This window comes from Odontesthes bonariensis, chromosome 14 (assembly GCF_027942865.1).
Source record: "Odontesthes bonariensis isolate fOdoBon6 chromosome 14, fOdoBon6.hap1, whole genome shotgun sequence".
Classification (NCBI taxonomy): domain Eukaryota; kingdom Metazoa; phylum Chordata; class Actinopteri; order Atheriniformes; family Atherinopsidae; genus Odontesthes; species Odontesthes bonariensis.
The window spans coordinates 6,491,167-6,506,963 of record NC_134519.1 but is presented as its reverse complement, the minus strand read 5'-3'; the positions used below and the strand labels follow the sequence as shown (position 1 = coordinate 6,506,963).

At 42.5% G+C, this 15,797-nt stretch overlaps 1 protein-coding gene across 2 annotated transcripts in view; it reads left to right on the top strand.

Annotated features, from left to right (window-relative positions):
* Positions 1–15,797, top strand: part of dnaaf11 (dynein axonemal assembly factor 11) — a 52,474-nt gene that overhangs the window by 26,818 nt on the left and 9,859 nt on the right. For both annotated transcript variants that reach the window (XM_075482154.1, XM_075482153.1), the window contains 3 exons: positions 743–812; positions 6,363–6,458; positions 10,652–10,743. In XM_075482154.1, coding sequence (XP_075338269.1) covers positions 743–812; positions 6,363–6,458; positions 10,652–10,743 — 258 coding nt within the window. The remainder of the gene's footprint in view (positions 1–742; positions 813–6,362; positions 6,459–10,651; positions 10,744–15,797) is intronic.

Sequence of the window (15,797 nt, the reverse complement as noted above, 5' to 3'; positions counted from 1 at the left end):
CTGTATCACCTTTAAGACGCTTCACTTACAGAAACTCAACGTCTTTCACCACAAACATTCTACTTACACATGAATACATAACACACCAACCCGAAGGGGTCAACAAACGCCTCACAGAGTACGTCTTCTTTACACCTTAGGGCACGAAACACATGCTGCCCTCTACTGAGTGTGGTGTGCAACTGAAAAATCAATCCAAACCCAACAACAACTTAAACATTGGTTCCACCATGAACACTCACGCAACCCTGAAATATGCATTTCAAAACAACAATATATATTACACTTAGATGTTAATAAACCTGAATTATTTGACCTTGCTTTAACTTATCCATTTCAAACTATGAAATTGACTAAAAAATAAAGAAAATGCACAACTGCCACTGATGGCAGCTACACCAAGGTTGTTCATTTTAATGGCTTGCAGCTTTTTCACCACTCCAGGTAAGGCAGGGCGGTGTGAAGCGCCAGGAAAATGTCGTCCTCAGTTGACCCGTAGGCAAACTGGTGTTGGTCCAGGGAGGGAGGAATGTTTTTCTTGATGTGTACTAAGACCAGCCGCTTGAAGCACTTCATAACAACAATGCTCAGTGCCTCCAAAGCTGACCTTCTTGTGTTGTGATTGTTTACAACAAATCAAATCGATTCGGCTACCGACGCAGCATCAAATCTACCTGATGGAAATGCTGGTAAAAACTCAAGTTGGGAACACTCTGTGAAACTCCGCTGCCTCTCCTCACAGACACATGGACACCTCCCTGATAGACGTAGACGTCCAGCCGACGTACACCAGAGTCAGCGTCAAAGGAAAGGTACGCCTCAGAGCTTCTCACACTCGGATCAGTTGATGACTTTTTGGATGAAGTAACACATAATGTGACGTTCGTCACCACGGTTTTGGCTACACGCTTTGAACTTTACAACAAATGCATTAATAATGTATTTTTTTTGCTTCTTAAAGGGCAGCAGCACAAACTTAGACTCACTCCGTCAATCTTTGTCTGTTTATCAGAATAAAATACCCTGAATAAATGAACAACAATAATAAATCATAATAATTAGATTAGAAATAATAATAATAATGTAAATAAAACTAATAATGATAATAATAAAGGAAAAAGTAGCAACCTTCACTACTTTTACCACAACCGACAGAAAAAAAAACCCAACAAAAGTATAAAATAATAAAGAATGAAAAAGAGAATTTAAATGGGAATAAAAGAGTCCGGCCCGAGACACCAGAGCACTGGATCAGACCCAGAATCAGGAAGGCCACACAGGGACCAACCAGGGTGGGGATGGCCAGAACAACAGTATTATTTACTCTAATTAAATTTCTGTATTCATTTATGTATTGATTTCTTTATTTTATAGCTGTTTTGATGTGATTGATGCATTTGTGGGTCATCCCCAGAGCCCGAAAGGAGGGTTCTGACCCACTGCACATTTTTTTAGTGTTTCTTTGTTTTCTATCTTTTGCTTTCTTAGTCTTTGCTGTGGTTTAGTTATTTCCTGGTGCCTTTGTTTGGGTTTTGGTGTTTTTAGCTGTACTCCTGTTGTATTGGGACTTTCGGTGATGCGAGCAGCTGAACGGCCATGCTCTGCTGCAGCTCCGGCACATCCTACTGCTTTATAACTGCATGACATTATTCTTGACCACTTAATTAAGGTATTACTGAGTATTAACTCTGGGGAATGTCTTTGGAACACTTTTGCAGCAGCTCCTCTCTGAAATGCCAAACTAAGACGATCTCTTTTGGATGAGTCGTTGGTGGTGTTTGGAGTCTTGGATATGTGGAAGATTAGGGACTGTAGTGCCAGATACTCCCTGTGGTCATCTTCGTGGTCAAAAATGCAGCATTGGCTTCCAATAAAACCTAATTTTGTAATAACAGGGCCATTACAGTAGAAAGAAAAGTAGTGATATTTGACATTTTTACCATATTCCACCAGAATAACCGTTTTCCCATTGAAGGCCGTTGCATTAAATTCTTGTATTTTTGCCAGTTATATTATTGAGCCGACTACCAGCAGACCCCAAGACTGCTTGGTTTTGTGTTTGTATATTTTTGCCATGAAGATGTCCAGAGGATAGTAAATGTGAGGAGGGCACAAGTGTTGAGGAAATCGGGGCCGGGTTGTAGAGGCCGATGGAAGGATAATGGCGGTGGAGAAGATCCCGTCCGAGACAGAAAAACCATCGGGCTAACTGACACGGTCAACGAGCTGACTGAGCGTTACAGGATTATGAAAACCGAAGACAGCGAGAAAGTCTCAGGATCCCGGGCACATGTGAAAAGGCAGAGGGTGGTGATGTGTTAAAGTTTATAGAGAGGTGGATCCCTCAGATTCTGGATGTATAAACAAAATCGGGATGTGTAGAGCTGGAGCGTGCTCACCGCATGCCTGGTCCTGCCACATCGAGGCTACCCCGGGCTTTGATTGTCAGATTTCCAACGTCTCCGGCTGGCAGGTTATGGAGGCTACCCGACGCAAAAAAGGGAATCTCTTTAAAGGATGTAAAATATTTTTATTCTAAGACTTTAACGGCAAACCACTCAAATGGATTCTGCCATGCGTTACCGGCTTCACTCAGGGTCACGGTGAACGACAACAAGTTTCAAGGTAAACACAAGAAACTTGTGCTAAAGAAAAAATGGACCAGACCCTATACTCCCTGATATAGACCAGTGAGCAGTGCTGACCAACATGTCATTGGGGTCATCAGGTGGGAACCTTTCATCAGTGTTTCCTCTAGTTGGGCCCACGACACCTCCAGGAGGCTAGACAATGATCACTGGTGTCCCAGAGTCACTCCCTTAATGCTACAAGCTACCCCAGCCTCTCATCAACTGCACACCAGTCATAGCGGGGTGGGGATACTAACCCTGGTTCGGTTAGGGGTAGAAATAGAAGAGGTAAAGATAAGTAGGAATGGGATTCAAACCCTGGTTCGGGTAGGTCCACATAGACTAACTCCCTAAAATAGCCGCCATATATTCTGTTGTAGCCTTGTTTCTTTTCCTCACCCCTAGATGTCCTCAGTGGTCTTGGCCTTGCCTCTGGTCTCATTCTCACCTGTTGTCACTCGACTCATCAACCCTCCCGGTATTTATAGCTCTCCGGTCACCTCGGGCATGTGCCAGATCGTTGCTGTCTGTGGATCTACGTCGTCATTTAGTTTGGTTTGTATTTGGGCATTTCTGCCTTAAATTTTGGAAGAAAGCCGGAGTTATTCTCCACCGCCCGTCTTTGCTGCCTCCTTCAGTCGTCCTTCATTTGGATCGCCCCTCCCAAGCTACAGCTATGAATCCTGGCACTATTTTAAAGATTGTGATTTGTTCCAGCTGTGTTTGATGTGTCGCCCTCAGACCTTTGGCTTCAAACCCCAAAAACACGAATGACTAAGTATCATATTTAATTCAAATAGGGGAGTCTGTGTGACACTTGTGCTTACTGCAGGGATTTGCTGGCCTCTGATGCCTGAAGCAGAAACACTGACCGTGCAGAAAAGCCTGTACAGGGCAGCTCTGTTTTCCCACTGTGACGCGTCGATGCAGCTGAAGTCGAAGATCTTTCTCCAGGCTGCCTCAGAAGCAGCTCCTACTTAACGTCACACGATGTCAAAGCACCATCACCCTCCCTGCTTAATAAAGAAATATTCAACAATCCTTGTTACAGAATGACACCGACAGATGTTTGTCTGTGTTTTCCTGAACTTCGGGAACTCTGTGGCTGTTGGAAGGTGACAGGATGTGAAAAGCAGATGACAGCGTTGCATGCTTTGCGAGCCCGACTGTCAAACGTCTCTCCAGAGAAACGTCACATGACTCCCACCATCCTTCAGAGGGTGACGGACGACATTTATACGACCACAGGAGACCGTTGGTCAGGAAAATGTGTTACAAGTGTGTGAATAAAGGCTTTCTCTGATGGAGACGAAGGAGATGAGCTCAGTCTGTGAAAAACTGCCACAATCTGTTCATCAGGCTTTCATTTTTTTCATTACATTACATTACATTACGGTCATTTCTCAGACGTTTTTATCCAAAGCGACTTACAATAAGTGTGTTCCACATCGGTAGGCCAAAGAACTTCAGGACACAAGAAATCAGAAGTGCATTTCCTTCCAAAACCAAACAGCTAAGAGCATAACTAGTGCTAGAGTAAGTGCGGTAAGTTAGGTACCGAGACAAATGGGAAGACAATTTAGAAACCAAAGACAATTGTTGTTGTTGTGTTTGCACCTCCATGTTTTTGCTCCCCGCCTCCTCCTGTGATGATTTGTGAACCGTATGGATTGATTCGTATGACGAGTGGCTGCTGGGAGTTCACGAGGATGCAGCTTGTTGCTGAGTTGAGGAGCGCATTAGATTTAGAGCATATAAAGGCCGTCAGAATCTGCAGAATCATCACCGCAGTTTTCTGACGTTGTTATGGCAGTTTATCACATCTGCTGGGAGGTCGTCTCTCATCGGGAACGGCAGCTGTCGGGGGGGATGCCGACACAATCGGCTGGTAAATACGGTGTCAGCAAATAATGAGCATGTATTTATCTGGCGTCAGGTGTTTATATGCGACGTGCACGATGCCTGCTGCAGAATAGACTGGTATGTGTTATCATAATGTGGGGAGCATTTTAATCTCCCACAAACACACCACAGCCGACCTTTAAGCCGGATTTAGCAGCTGTATAATTGTAGAAGAGCTGTAATATATTGTTTCCTTCCTCCTTACAAAATATCTCATTATAATGTGTACTCTATATTATGCTGAAGTAAGTAGGTACCGTGCAGTCCACAACATTCTGCTGTAAGCCATTCATTTAGTTGTTATTATGAAGTAAATTGAAATAACTTGCATGTATTGTGAAGATGCACTACATTAAGCTGGTTATAAAACATACTCTAATGCACAAGAACTAGGGCTGGGCGAGTTAACTCATTATTATCGCGTTAAGTTGTTGATTATTTAACGCAGATAAATATTTTATTGCGCATTAACGCAAGTTTTATTATTGTAAAAGTCTGTTGCTCACAGGCTTTTATTTTGTAAAAGTCTGTTACTGTCTGCTGCGGAACCGGAAAAGAAAGTATCCAATCCAATTTTATTTATAAAGCACTTTACAACAACCTCAGTTGACCAAAATGCTGTACAGAAAAATAAAAACAAAAAATTAAAAGAATAAAATACGAGAATAAATTAAAATACATAGAACAGGTATATAATCTAAAACAATAATAATACTAAAATAAATAAAAAAATAAAAAAGTAATTGGCAGATTCACACAATTACAGCAAACAATACGAAGCATGGAGTAATAAAATAAAAATAAACTAGCAGGTAACATCACTGTTACAGGTGCTCCTCGGTCTCTGTGTGAAGCTCACGGAGCTAACGGCGCTACTTCCTGTTGTACTGGTTTCAAAATAAAAGCACGTATTTCAAAATACATTTTTTTTTTTAAACTCCTGCATTTACAGCCAAGTTGAATTGTCTTCTCAGCGTAGTAGTTCCAGTCTAAAATATCCCTTAAAGGCAAAACACACAACTGATAGCAGCAAGTCATTCAAGGAAACAGACAGTGGAGCGAGGCTTCTACATAAAAACTACAGAAAGATGCTGATGTTAAAAGTGTGTTTGCTCAGGTTTGTTCCCTTTTTCCTGAATAAACTCGACTGCATTGGATTTTTGACTCTCTCCAGCCTCTTTTTTTGGCTCCAACTAACTCCGACAAACACTTAGAAGGAGCTCTGTTTTAGAAGAAGAAGTCCTGACCTGGATAGTTTTTATACAACACCTCCAGTAAACTTTATCAACACTGAGCCCTGCAGTTTTGGGACTTTTTGCTGAGTTCTGAATGCCACGGCTCCACTTACAGTATTTATGGATGGTTGTTTGATGCCTGCAGCTCTGGCCAATTGCACAATTGGGCTGATTTATGCAGCGATAGATCAACTAAAGGCTTTAAAAATCCCTTTTTAATATGAGCTCATTCAGGGGACGAGTGTAGATCACTCCGGCCACATCAGAGTTTTCCCTCCTCCCTGCGTCGCTTCTATTAAATCCCCCCATTCAGTTGGAAATAAAAGTAAATTGAAAAATGAGAACAAGTCTAATTTTATGCCCAATTTGTCCTCCGCATGGTTCCTTTTAGTTTTCACAGGATTTCGCTCTGATGATTGATTGCTGCTGCTCTCATTCGGAGCTATTCTGGTCCCTCTCCCAGGTCCTTTCTGGAAAGTGTATCTATAAAAAGACCCGCTTAATGATTAAAGTCATTTGACACACTGGGACGGCATCGGGACCAGATCAGCGCATTAATCTTGTTAATTAAAGTTTTGAATTATTCACTCTGCAGATATTTCAGCTCGTCCTGCCGGCTGAAGTGAAGCCCGACAGCTCGGCGGCCCTGAGGTCCCAAACCACCGGACATCTGGTCCTGACGATGCCCCGGGTACGCACACTCACACTCTGCTCACACCTGAGCCAGGTACGGGGAAACTTTAAGAGGCCGACGGGTGACGCAGAAGCTGGATTTGAGGTTAATTGATGTTAAATATCTTTAGTTTTATTAGTTTTATTTCCATTAAATGAGCTGAAGACATCCACAGGATAGATCTTAATCGCTTAAGCTTAATATTTCCTCGGACTTCCTTTTCAGAGGTACGTGTCAGCTTTCTGTAAGACGCTTATAAAGACCGTGAACATTTTTAAGTCCAACTACCTGAAAGCATAAAACATGTGACAGTGAAAGTGACATTTTCTCCCATTTTATGAGCTGATTTCATGTAAAAATCAGATGGAGAGTGTTTTCTGATGGAAACACTGCAGCAAGGAGAGCTTTATCATGCTACATGCTACATGTAGTGTCACTTTCGGATTATTGGAGAGAAGGACTCATTCCTCGTGGACTTCGCCTACATAAATTTCCCTCTACCCACATTGAAGACGCTGAATTCAAATCACAATGGGAGGCGGTGCTCAATAAATGCTCAAGGGATTTGATGTTGCTACTGATTCAGGATGGCAAGAAAAACAGGGATCTTATACAGTCCCGTATCAATGAAATCGAATCTGCACTACCCGCACCATCTGAACATCAGATTCCCTTTCAGAAAACCTTAGAAGAGGAGATGAGTAAACTCGAGACTACTATCAAGAGTCTAAAAATGTGTATCGTTGGAACCAACAGCGTACATCCAGATTCCACCGACAGACGCATCATTATTCGGAGCGTCAACCACGCCCCCGCCAACCTAAGGTATCCTTCAACTTAACTTCTAGTGACGATGAGGGCCGCTCCTTGGGCTCTGAATCCGACCATTTTGTGGAGGAGGAGTGGCCGCGACTTTAGACCAATCGGAAGGATCAAAGAAAACGCGCCGGGGCCGTAGGGGGAGAGGAGCGCACTCGGCCACCAACACTGAGACAGCAGCCGAGGAAGAGATTTCCTCTGTGATCAACCTCTCAGGTGTACCCCTTTCCAATGACCAACTGACTGTATTGTCCAAAGGTTTGTCGTTTGCACCCACCTATAACTCCAACTTGTTCAACACGAAAGTGGATTTATTCCGCTTTTATCGTAATTTACACCTTAAAGTATTCTATCACAAATCTGGACATACATGTCTCCCTGCTACTATAAATGGTGACATTAGCAGCACACCTGATTATTCTACTCCTTCTAACATTCCTAGGACTGACACTTTGTTCAAACCCAAATCCTACTTTACTCCAGTGGTGTCGAATCCCTCTCTCGTTGCATTTTGTAGAAAAGTGGATTATGAGATACAACATGTATTTGGTACACAGTCAAGACCTACCCAAAAACTTAATTTGACTTCGAATGAACGCAACGCTCTCACAGAGCTCTCTAACATGGACGATATCATCATACGCCCTGCTGACAAGGGTGGGGCGGTGGTGGTTTTATCTAAAGAGATGTATATTGTTGAGGCAACACGCCAATTGCAAACAAGACATTATGAAAGACTACATACTAATCCCTTGCCTACATTGACTGTGACCTTTCATAATATGTTGTCCCATGCTGAGAACGAAGGATGGATAACTCAAAACGAACGTAAATATATGACTATTGAATTCCCTTCTTTAGCTACATTTTATTTACTTCCCAAGGTGCATAAGCCTCCTTTTGACAACCCTCCGGGGCGACCTATTATTTCGGGCAATGGTACCCTTACTGAACTGGCATCTAAGTTTGTGGACTTTATGATTACACCTTTTGTCAGGACTTTACTGTCATTTATTGAGGACACTGTGGATGTGTTGAACATCCTATCTAGGCTTGGGAATGTGAGGTCTCAATATCTCATCACTATGGATGTTGAGTCCCTTTATACTAATATCGACCATGAAGAGGGTTTACATGCATTAAAACATTTTTTGGCTGAAAGAAAGGACATTAGACTACCTTCAGACTTTATTGTGGACCTTACTGAGTTTATTATTTACAATAATGTTTTTGTGTTTACTGATGAGCTATACAAACAAAAAATAGGTGTTCCCATGGGTTGTTGCTTTTCACCCAACTACGCGTGTTTATATTTGGGACTGTGGGAAAAACTTCATGTCTTTAACTCTACCAATCCTTTCTATCATTGCTTAACATGGTATGGTCGCTTTATTGATGACCTTTTATTTGTGTTTAATGGCACCGAGACTCAAGTTAAGGGATTTCACCAATATCTTAATTCTATTAATCCTAATATTAAACTGTCCCTTGAGTACTCGCAAAACAAAATTGATTTTTTAGACCTCACTATTTCTATTGACCAAGAAGGTAATCTGCACACCACCATCTTTAGGAAAAAGACATCTCGCAACACCATTCTTAGAGCCGATTCCTTTCACCCACAGCACCTTATTGATAACATCCCTTTTGGTCAGTTCCAGCGTTTACGCCGCATCTGCAATGATGAGGCGGAGTTTGAAAGACAGGCCAATGACATGACTGACCGCTTTAGGAAGAGAGCCTACAAGCCTGATACGGTGGCGCAAGCCCGGTTAAGAGCGCAGGCTCTGAAGCGCTCAGACACTCTGATTAAAAAGGGCCTTAATAGAAATAAACTATCTCGACCCTTTTTTGTTACACAATACAGCTCAGAGGCCAAACAGGTTACACGGATCATCAGGAATAATTGGGCCATTATTAACTCGGACCCTGATCTGCAACAGATCTTTCCTGAACCCCCGTTAGTCTCTTACAAAAGAGCTCCGACACTGCGCGACAGACTCGTACACACCCATCTTCCTCCTGTTAAAAAGGAGAGTTGGCTCAAGAGACCGTTGGGAGTCTACCGTTGTTATAATTGCCCTCATTGTGCTCATCTTATTCCTTCAAAAGCATTTACTGATTTTAAAACCAATAAGGAATAGAGAATAAAAGATTTTATAAATTGTAACACCACGTTTGTTATTTATCGTCTGTCCTGTCCGTGCCCAGGTGTGTTCTATGTAGGACGCACCAAAAGACGCCTACGTGATCGACTTGCTGAGCATAAATATGCGATACGCACTATTAATGCTGACTACCAGATGGCCCAACATTTCCTACAAGCGCACAATAAGAACGACTCCTTGCTAAAAATTGAGGCTTTGGAGCACATCAGGCCCTTAGATAGAGGCGGCGACCGGATCCGCAGGCTCAACCAACGTGAGACGTTTTGGATCCACCAGTTAGATGCGCTTAGGTATCCAGGCCTTAATGAAGATATCGAGTTTAAATGTTTTTTATGATATTTTGTCTGTAGGTTTTTCTGATGTTATTATCTGCCCATTTGCTATTTTGTATATCTAAAGAGTTTATTGTTTTTGTCATGCTGGTACTTATACAACAATTATTGTATTGTGATCTATGCCCCCCCTCCCCCTCCCCCTCCCTCCCTCCTCTATGACAGGTGCGCCTTACTCTTCCAATTGTTATTGGTGGCACACTAATTATACACCTGATCCAGGTGTGGGGTTTAATTGTCTTTACCGTTGTTCAGTCTGTGACTTCTGCTTTGCCCTGATGAAGACCACGGTGGTGGTTGAAACATGTTGGTATTTTATTATGATTAGCCAAAGTCATTAAAGGCTTTTTATTTATACCTTCTTCCTTTTCTACTTTTGAGTGCCTGGGACTTATTTCTTTTCATATCGTGGATTTCCCTACCCCAAGAGCACCACTTTGGACTGTTCGTGATACACCTGAGCGCCGGGTTGATTTCTCTCTTTAAACACTTTAATCGTTGCCCAGCCCTAGTTATAATAGCTCCTCTTGTAACGATCTGTGATGATCCATGTTTTCTGTGGGTTTTTCCACAATGTTCCCTGTTAAGGTCCAGCAAACGGACCTGGGTATTAACTGGAACATTAAGCACAGCTTAACAACAAGAAGCAAAAACATGAACAGATGTAGGGTGTATCACCACTTCTGTCTCCTGCAGGTGGAAACATCAGAATGAATAGAATACATGATGAAAAACCCAAAGTTGTCTGAGGTTTACTGAAGGAACTCTTTATAGCTTCTATAAAGAGACGCTGCTATCCATCACCCGTCAATAAACAGCTCAGGAATCAAAGAGTGGAAGCAGTTTGCAGATAACACTCCTAAACTGATTCTCCTCCTCTGTTCTCTTTTAGGCTGAAGGTGAAATCAAAGCGACAAAAGCCGCCACACGTCCACGCAAAGCGCATCAAAGCGGGCGCAGCAGCGCGCCGGAGGTCATTAACAGGTAGAGATTTCTGAGCAGCAGCTGCAGAGCTGACGATACAGAGGTGGCCGTGATGTGCAGACAGGAAGGGGAATCAAGAGAAACACTGAGTCCCGATGAGACCAGAAACATGAGGATGAGACAAAGACTGAGATAAACTGTGGGGTTTATATACAGAAGGGACAGCAGCTAATCCCAGCTAGCTAAAGACAGGTGTGAAGGAGAGCTGAGGAAACCAAACCAAAGGAACTGGTTACAGCTGCTGGTGAAGACGAGAAACTAAACTGGGACCAGGACTGAAACTTAAAGACTGAGACTACATCAGATTAACGTAAAACAAAAGCACAACAACTAAGGCAAGTCAAACAGAGAAGAAACAAAGAGGCACACGAAGGACAGACGAATACAAACAGAGAATAAATCTCAATTCAAAGAAATAATTATAAAAAAAACTAAAAACCGAGTCAAACAAAACAGAAAAAAACAAGACGAGGAAATCTGACCCAAAGTCACAAAATAAAACAGAAAAATCACAAATCCTGACAAAGGAAAATAAATATTTATATATATTTATTAGGGCTGGGCGAGTCAACTCGTTATTATGGCGTTAACTCGTTAATTATTTAACGCTGATAAATATTTTATCGCGCATTAACGCAGGTTTTATTATTTATTTTATTTTGTAAAAGTCTGCTGCTGTCTGCTGTGGAACCGGGAAAGAAAGTAATCGGCGGATCCACCAAACATGGAGAAGGGTACGGAACTTTTACTCGGCCATTTTCATTTTAAAGTTCTTCCAGACGGCGGAGTCGACAGAACCAAAGTCATCTGTAAACACTGCCAAGTTGAATTGTCTTCTCAGCGTAGTAGTTCCAGTCTAAAATATCACTTAAAGGCAAAACACACAACTGATAGCAGCAAGTCATTCAAGGAAACAGACAGTGGAGCGAGGCTTCTACATAAAAACTACAGAAAGATGCTGATGTTAAAAGTGTGTTTGCACAACAAATGTTATGGCACTTTCATTCATATGGCAGCACATTTAAAATAAAACTAAATGCTAAAAGCTATACACTACTTTTGGATTTTTGGATTCTGCGTACAAATGCGATTAATCGTGATTAATCAGGGAAATCATGTCATTAATTAGATTAAACATTTTAATCGTTGCCCAGCCCTAATATTCATATGTGTGTGTGTGTGTGTGTGTGTGTGTGTGTGTGTGTGTGAATATCCAACCGGACCAAACCAAACCTTACCATGTCATAGAAAAGCAGCATCAGATCCATGTGGGTCTTTTAAAGATTATTGGTGATTGAAACCCATTAACTTGCTTGTCAGTGGATTTAGTTTGTGTCCACGCAGATCTGACCTAAACCCGTAAATCCACTAAAGGATATGTAGTGGATTTATATAACAGTGTTATATATTTGCTGTTTGAGCAGTGGATTAAGATGTTTGTGACATTAATGAGCCTTAAAGAGCTGACTTCTCTCTGTGTTTGGATGAGCTGATCAGGTCTGTGTTTGGCCTCGAGCTGAGCACACACATCTTTAAATGCCTCCACTTATCAAGTCCCTGTAGTCTTAATTACAGATGCTTGTTGTGTATTAAACCCCGTGCACGGTTCACGCTATCGGCCGTGTGGATGAAGCCGCTCTCTGCTAATGACGCTGATGACCTTGACCGCAGCTGCAGTGTCACACTTAAAGGAAGCTGCTCTCACGGCAGTAAAACGGATCTCAGCTTCAGGAAAACACTCAAACCACCAAACAGCTGCTCATGGGAGATTTTTTTTTATGGCTAAATATGACCCACTGATATCAACAGCAGAAAGATTGTTTCCAGTAAAATAGAGTGAGAATGTTTTTTAGATAAAAACAGTGCCACACAGCTTATTTACTGCTCCTGTTGTGCATGATAAGTGCACGGAGTCATGCTGCTGAGATCAGAAACCTGAGCTGCGAACTTCCTCCTGATGCCGCTGTTTGGACGCCAATTTGTCGTAACACCAGCCGGTCAAGCATGAGGACACAGGAATAATTTTCAAGAAAAATGGGTTTATTCTCCAAAAAATAACAAACTTCAAACAATCGTTGCAGGGCCCTTAAAAGAGGTCAAATGAAGAAACTAAACTCAAGGCCAAAAATCAAGGTTTTAACATAACACAACATCAAACTAACTGCTCAAAACAAACAAAACTGACCCGACACACAACAAACAAAGGGGACTTAAATACTGGCTGATCAGACCATGTGGACACACTGAGGAAGAGGGAAGAGAAACATCTACACAAATTGAACTAAAAAAAGGAACTAAACACAGTTAGCTTAAGAATGAACTTAAATGACTAATAACTAAACAAAGTTAACAAAATAAGCAAATCGCAAAAGCAAAGAGAACTGATGCAAAAATTAGAATGAAGACTCCATAGTCTTCCCCCATGGAACTCCAGATGGTATCACCCAATCAGTCAGCCAGCCAGCGTCCAAGGTACTCCCCCCACAGCACCAGCAAAAGAAAGCACAACAAATTAAGTATTTGACTAAATCAAATATACAAAAGCTAACTAAATGTGCGCGCTACAATTAGATCTAATGGATTTCAGTATTGTCAAATGAAAATAAACAACCCATATATTCGTGCTGCAGTAAGTGTGTATAAGGAAACTCAGAGTGAAAAAGTGTTGGTGTGTGGGGGTCACCGACTGAGTGGCTGCAGGTGTGGCCAACACACCTACAACTCTGAAATCACTGGAAATGTTGTTCTACATCGACGGAGACCCTCCCGGAGACGTTCTCCGGTGCGTTCGTCGGCCAACATTCCCATCTATCTATCCGTCGAGGCGACGGAGACTCGCGGAGACCACGAGGGTTGTGATTGGTCGGCTAACAACATAATTTCCTGAATCACTTTCCCGGTTTAGCTCCTTCCTCTCAGAACAACAACGCCGCCATTTCTGAAAGAGTTTACTGTGTGCCGGTCAACATTTGGTCAAAATTATTTGCATTTCAACATCAACAAGCTCCAACTCCAACAACAGTCTTTCTCTGTCGGTCGCCATCGTTCACTGTGAGGAGTGGAACGGAGCCGGAAGGTGAACAATCAGTCAACCACTTTCACCATAGACGTCGCCAGGTTGGGTCGTCTAACGTAGCGCCGCCTACTGATCGGGAGGTGAACTGCATTGCATATCCGACATCCTGACGGAGAACTTCGAAAGGTTTAGTGACCACGGAGTCGGATTGACGGATAGCGACGGAGAAGCATACCGAGATGGACACACGGATTGGGGCTCCGTCAGCAGTAATGAGGGAGCTTAACCGGAAAGAGAAGCTTTCAGTTTGCTGCTCCATGGTTGTTCCAACCCTCACCTACGGTCACAGATCTGGGTGTTGACCCAAAGAACGAGGTTGTGGGTCCAATCCTCCTTCAGAAGGTGGCTAGGCTCAGCCTTAGAGATCCCGATCACCTCGCTTTGGAGGCTTTTCTGGTATGTCCAGGAGGGATTATATGGGATTATATGTCCCTTCTGGCCTGGGAACGCCTCTGGATCCCCCAGGAGGAGCTGGATGGTGTCCCCAAGGAGAAGGATGTCTGGGTTTTTATTTCTAACCTTGAATTTCCTCCCAAAACCCAACCAGCAAGTGTTGCGCTTCAACAATCAAATTCTCGGTGAAGTGGCATTCCCAAAATCCAATTTATTGTTCCAAGGCCTTTACGTACAACCTCAAAATGTGCACGACCAACAATCGTCATCATGGCGGCTACATCAGTCTGTGGCTCTCACTGAGGTGTAGCTTTGTTGGCTCTGAGATCAGCAGCTTTACCTCCACCCTGCTGAAGCCTGGAGCTGCTCTCATCACCACACTATCATCATCATCATCATCATCATTTTATGACTGAGAGTCGCTTCCTGTCCTTCAGCTGCCCCCATCAGGAACAATAAAGATCCGCAGCTCAATCCTGCACCCTGAAATTAAAGGCCGGATAAAAATGCTAAGCTGCTCCCACGCCACGCCAAGGTGCTGCCTGGATGCTGAGTTATTACAGCGCTTGGACATGATTAGGAGCCGCCTCTGACCCCCAAGCTTTCCCAAAGACTCCGTGTCCTGAGTCGAACATGGATGGAAAGAGATCTGAAGGTCACAGTCGGGTTCAAAATGGATTTTTTTTCTTATGAGACAAAGCAGAGGGGAGTGTGAATTGATCTGTGAGATGATGAAATATCTCACGTTATCTAAAACCTACAGGGAGTACGTCCCAGCTGGATTCAGAAGGGTCAAAGTCAAGTGCAAAGTGAAATCTGTTATATAAGAAGCTGTGCATTCTTATCCAAACACACGGAGTAGCTCCAAACTAATCATTTTCCATGAATTATTAACCAGTAAATCAATTACATACATACATTTTAAGTCCATTGTGACATGATTAACTCCCTAATGTCTGCACAGAGGAAAAAAAGAGAGCGGGGTTGTTTGTTTGGTTTTGTTTTCTTTGAGCAATACAGATCAGAATCTGTGCTTTTCCCAGAAATGGAACAAATGGTTGGAGTGACACTTTATGGCAAAAGTATAATTTCTTGAGCATTAAATGCCTAAACTGTGTGTGAGAGATTGCTTTGGATAAGCTTGGATAGATGAGCTTCCATAAATGTTCTGTTAGCTAAAGAACACTCACTGAAATATTGGTAGAGTAGAACACTGAAAGGGTTAAATTACTTGGTTCATACCAAGCTGATCCAACATTTCTGAAAACAAGCAACAGTCTGACAACAGGTTATGAAGACAATATAATCGTTTGGACTTTTTTCTTCATGCTTCGTGCCAACTGACATGAAAGTAACTGCACGTAGAAGTTTAGCTTCACTGCGACGAGTGTTTCTAACAGGATAAAATGAGTCTTTGTTAAGAGGCTACATGGCCTCATCCAGTCTTGCATAACAACAACACGGCAGCTCTGAGCTAACAGTGCAACAGTACGCCTTCATTCATTCATTGGTCTTAAAGTATCTGTGAAATAAAGACAGATAATGCCTTATTCAGAGGCTGTATTGTCTCTGCCCTGTTCTCTCC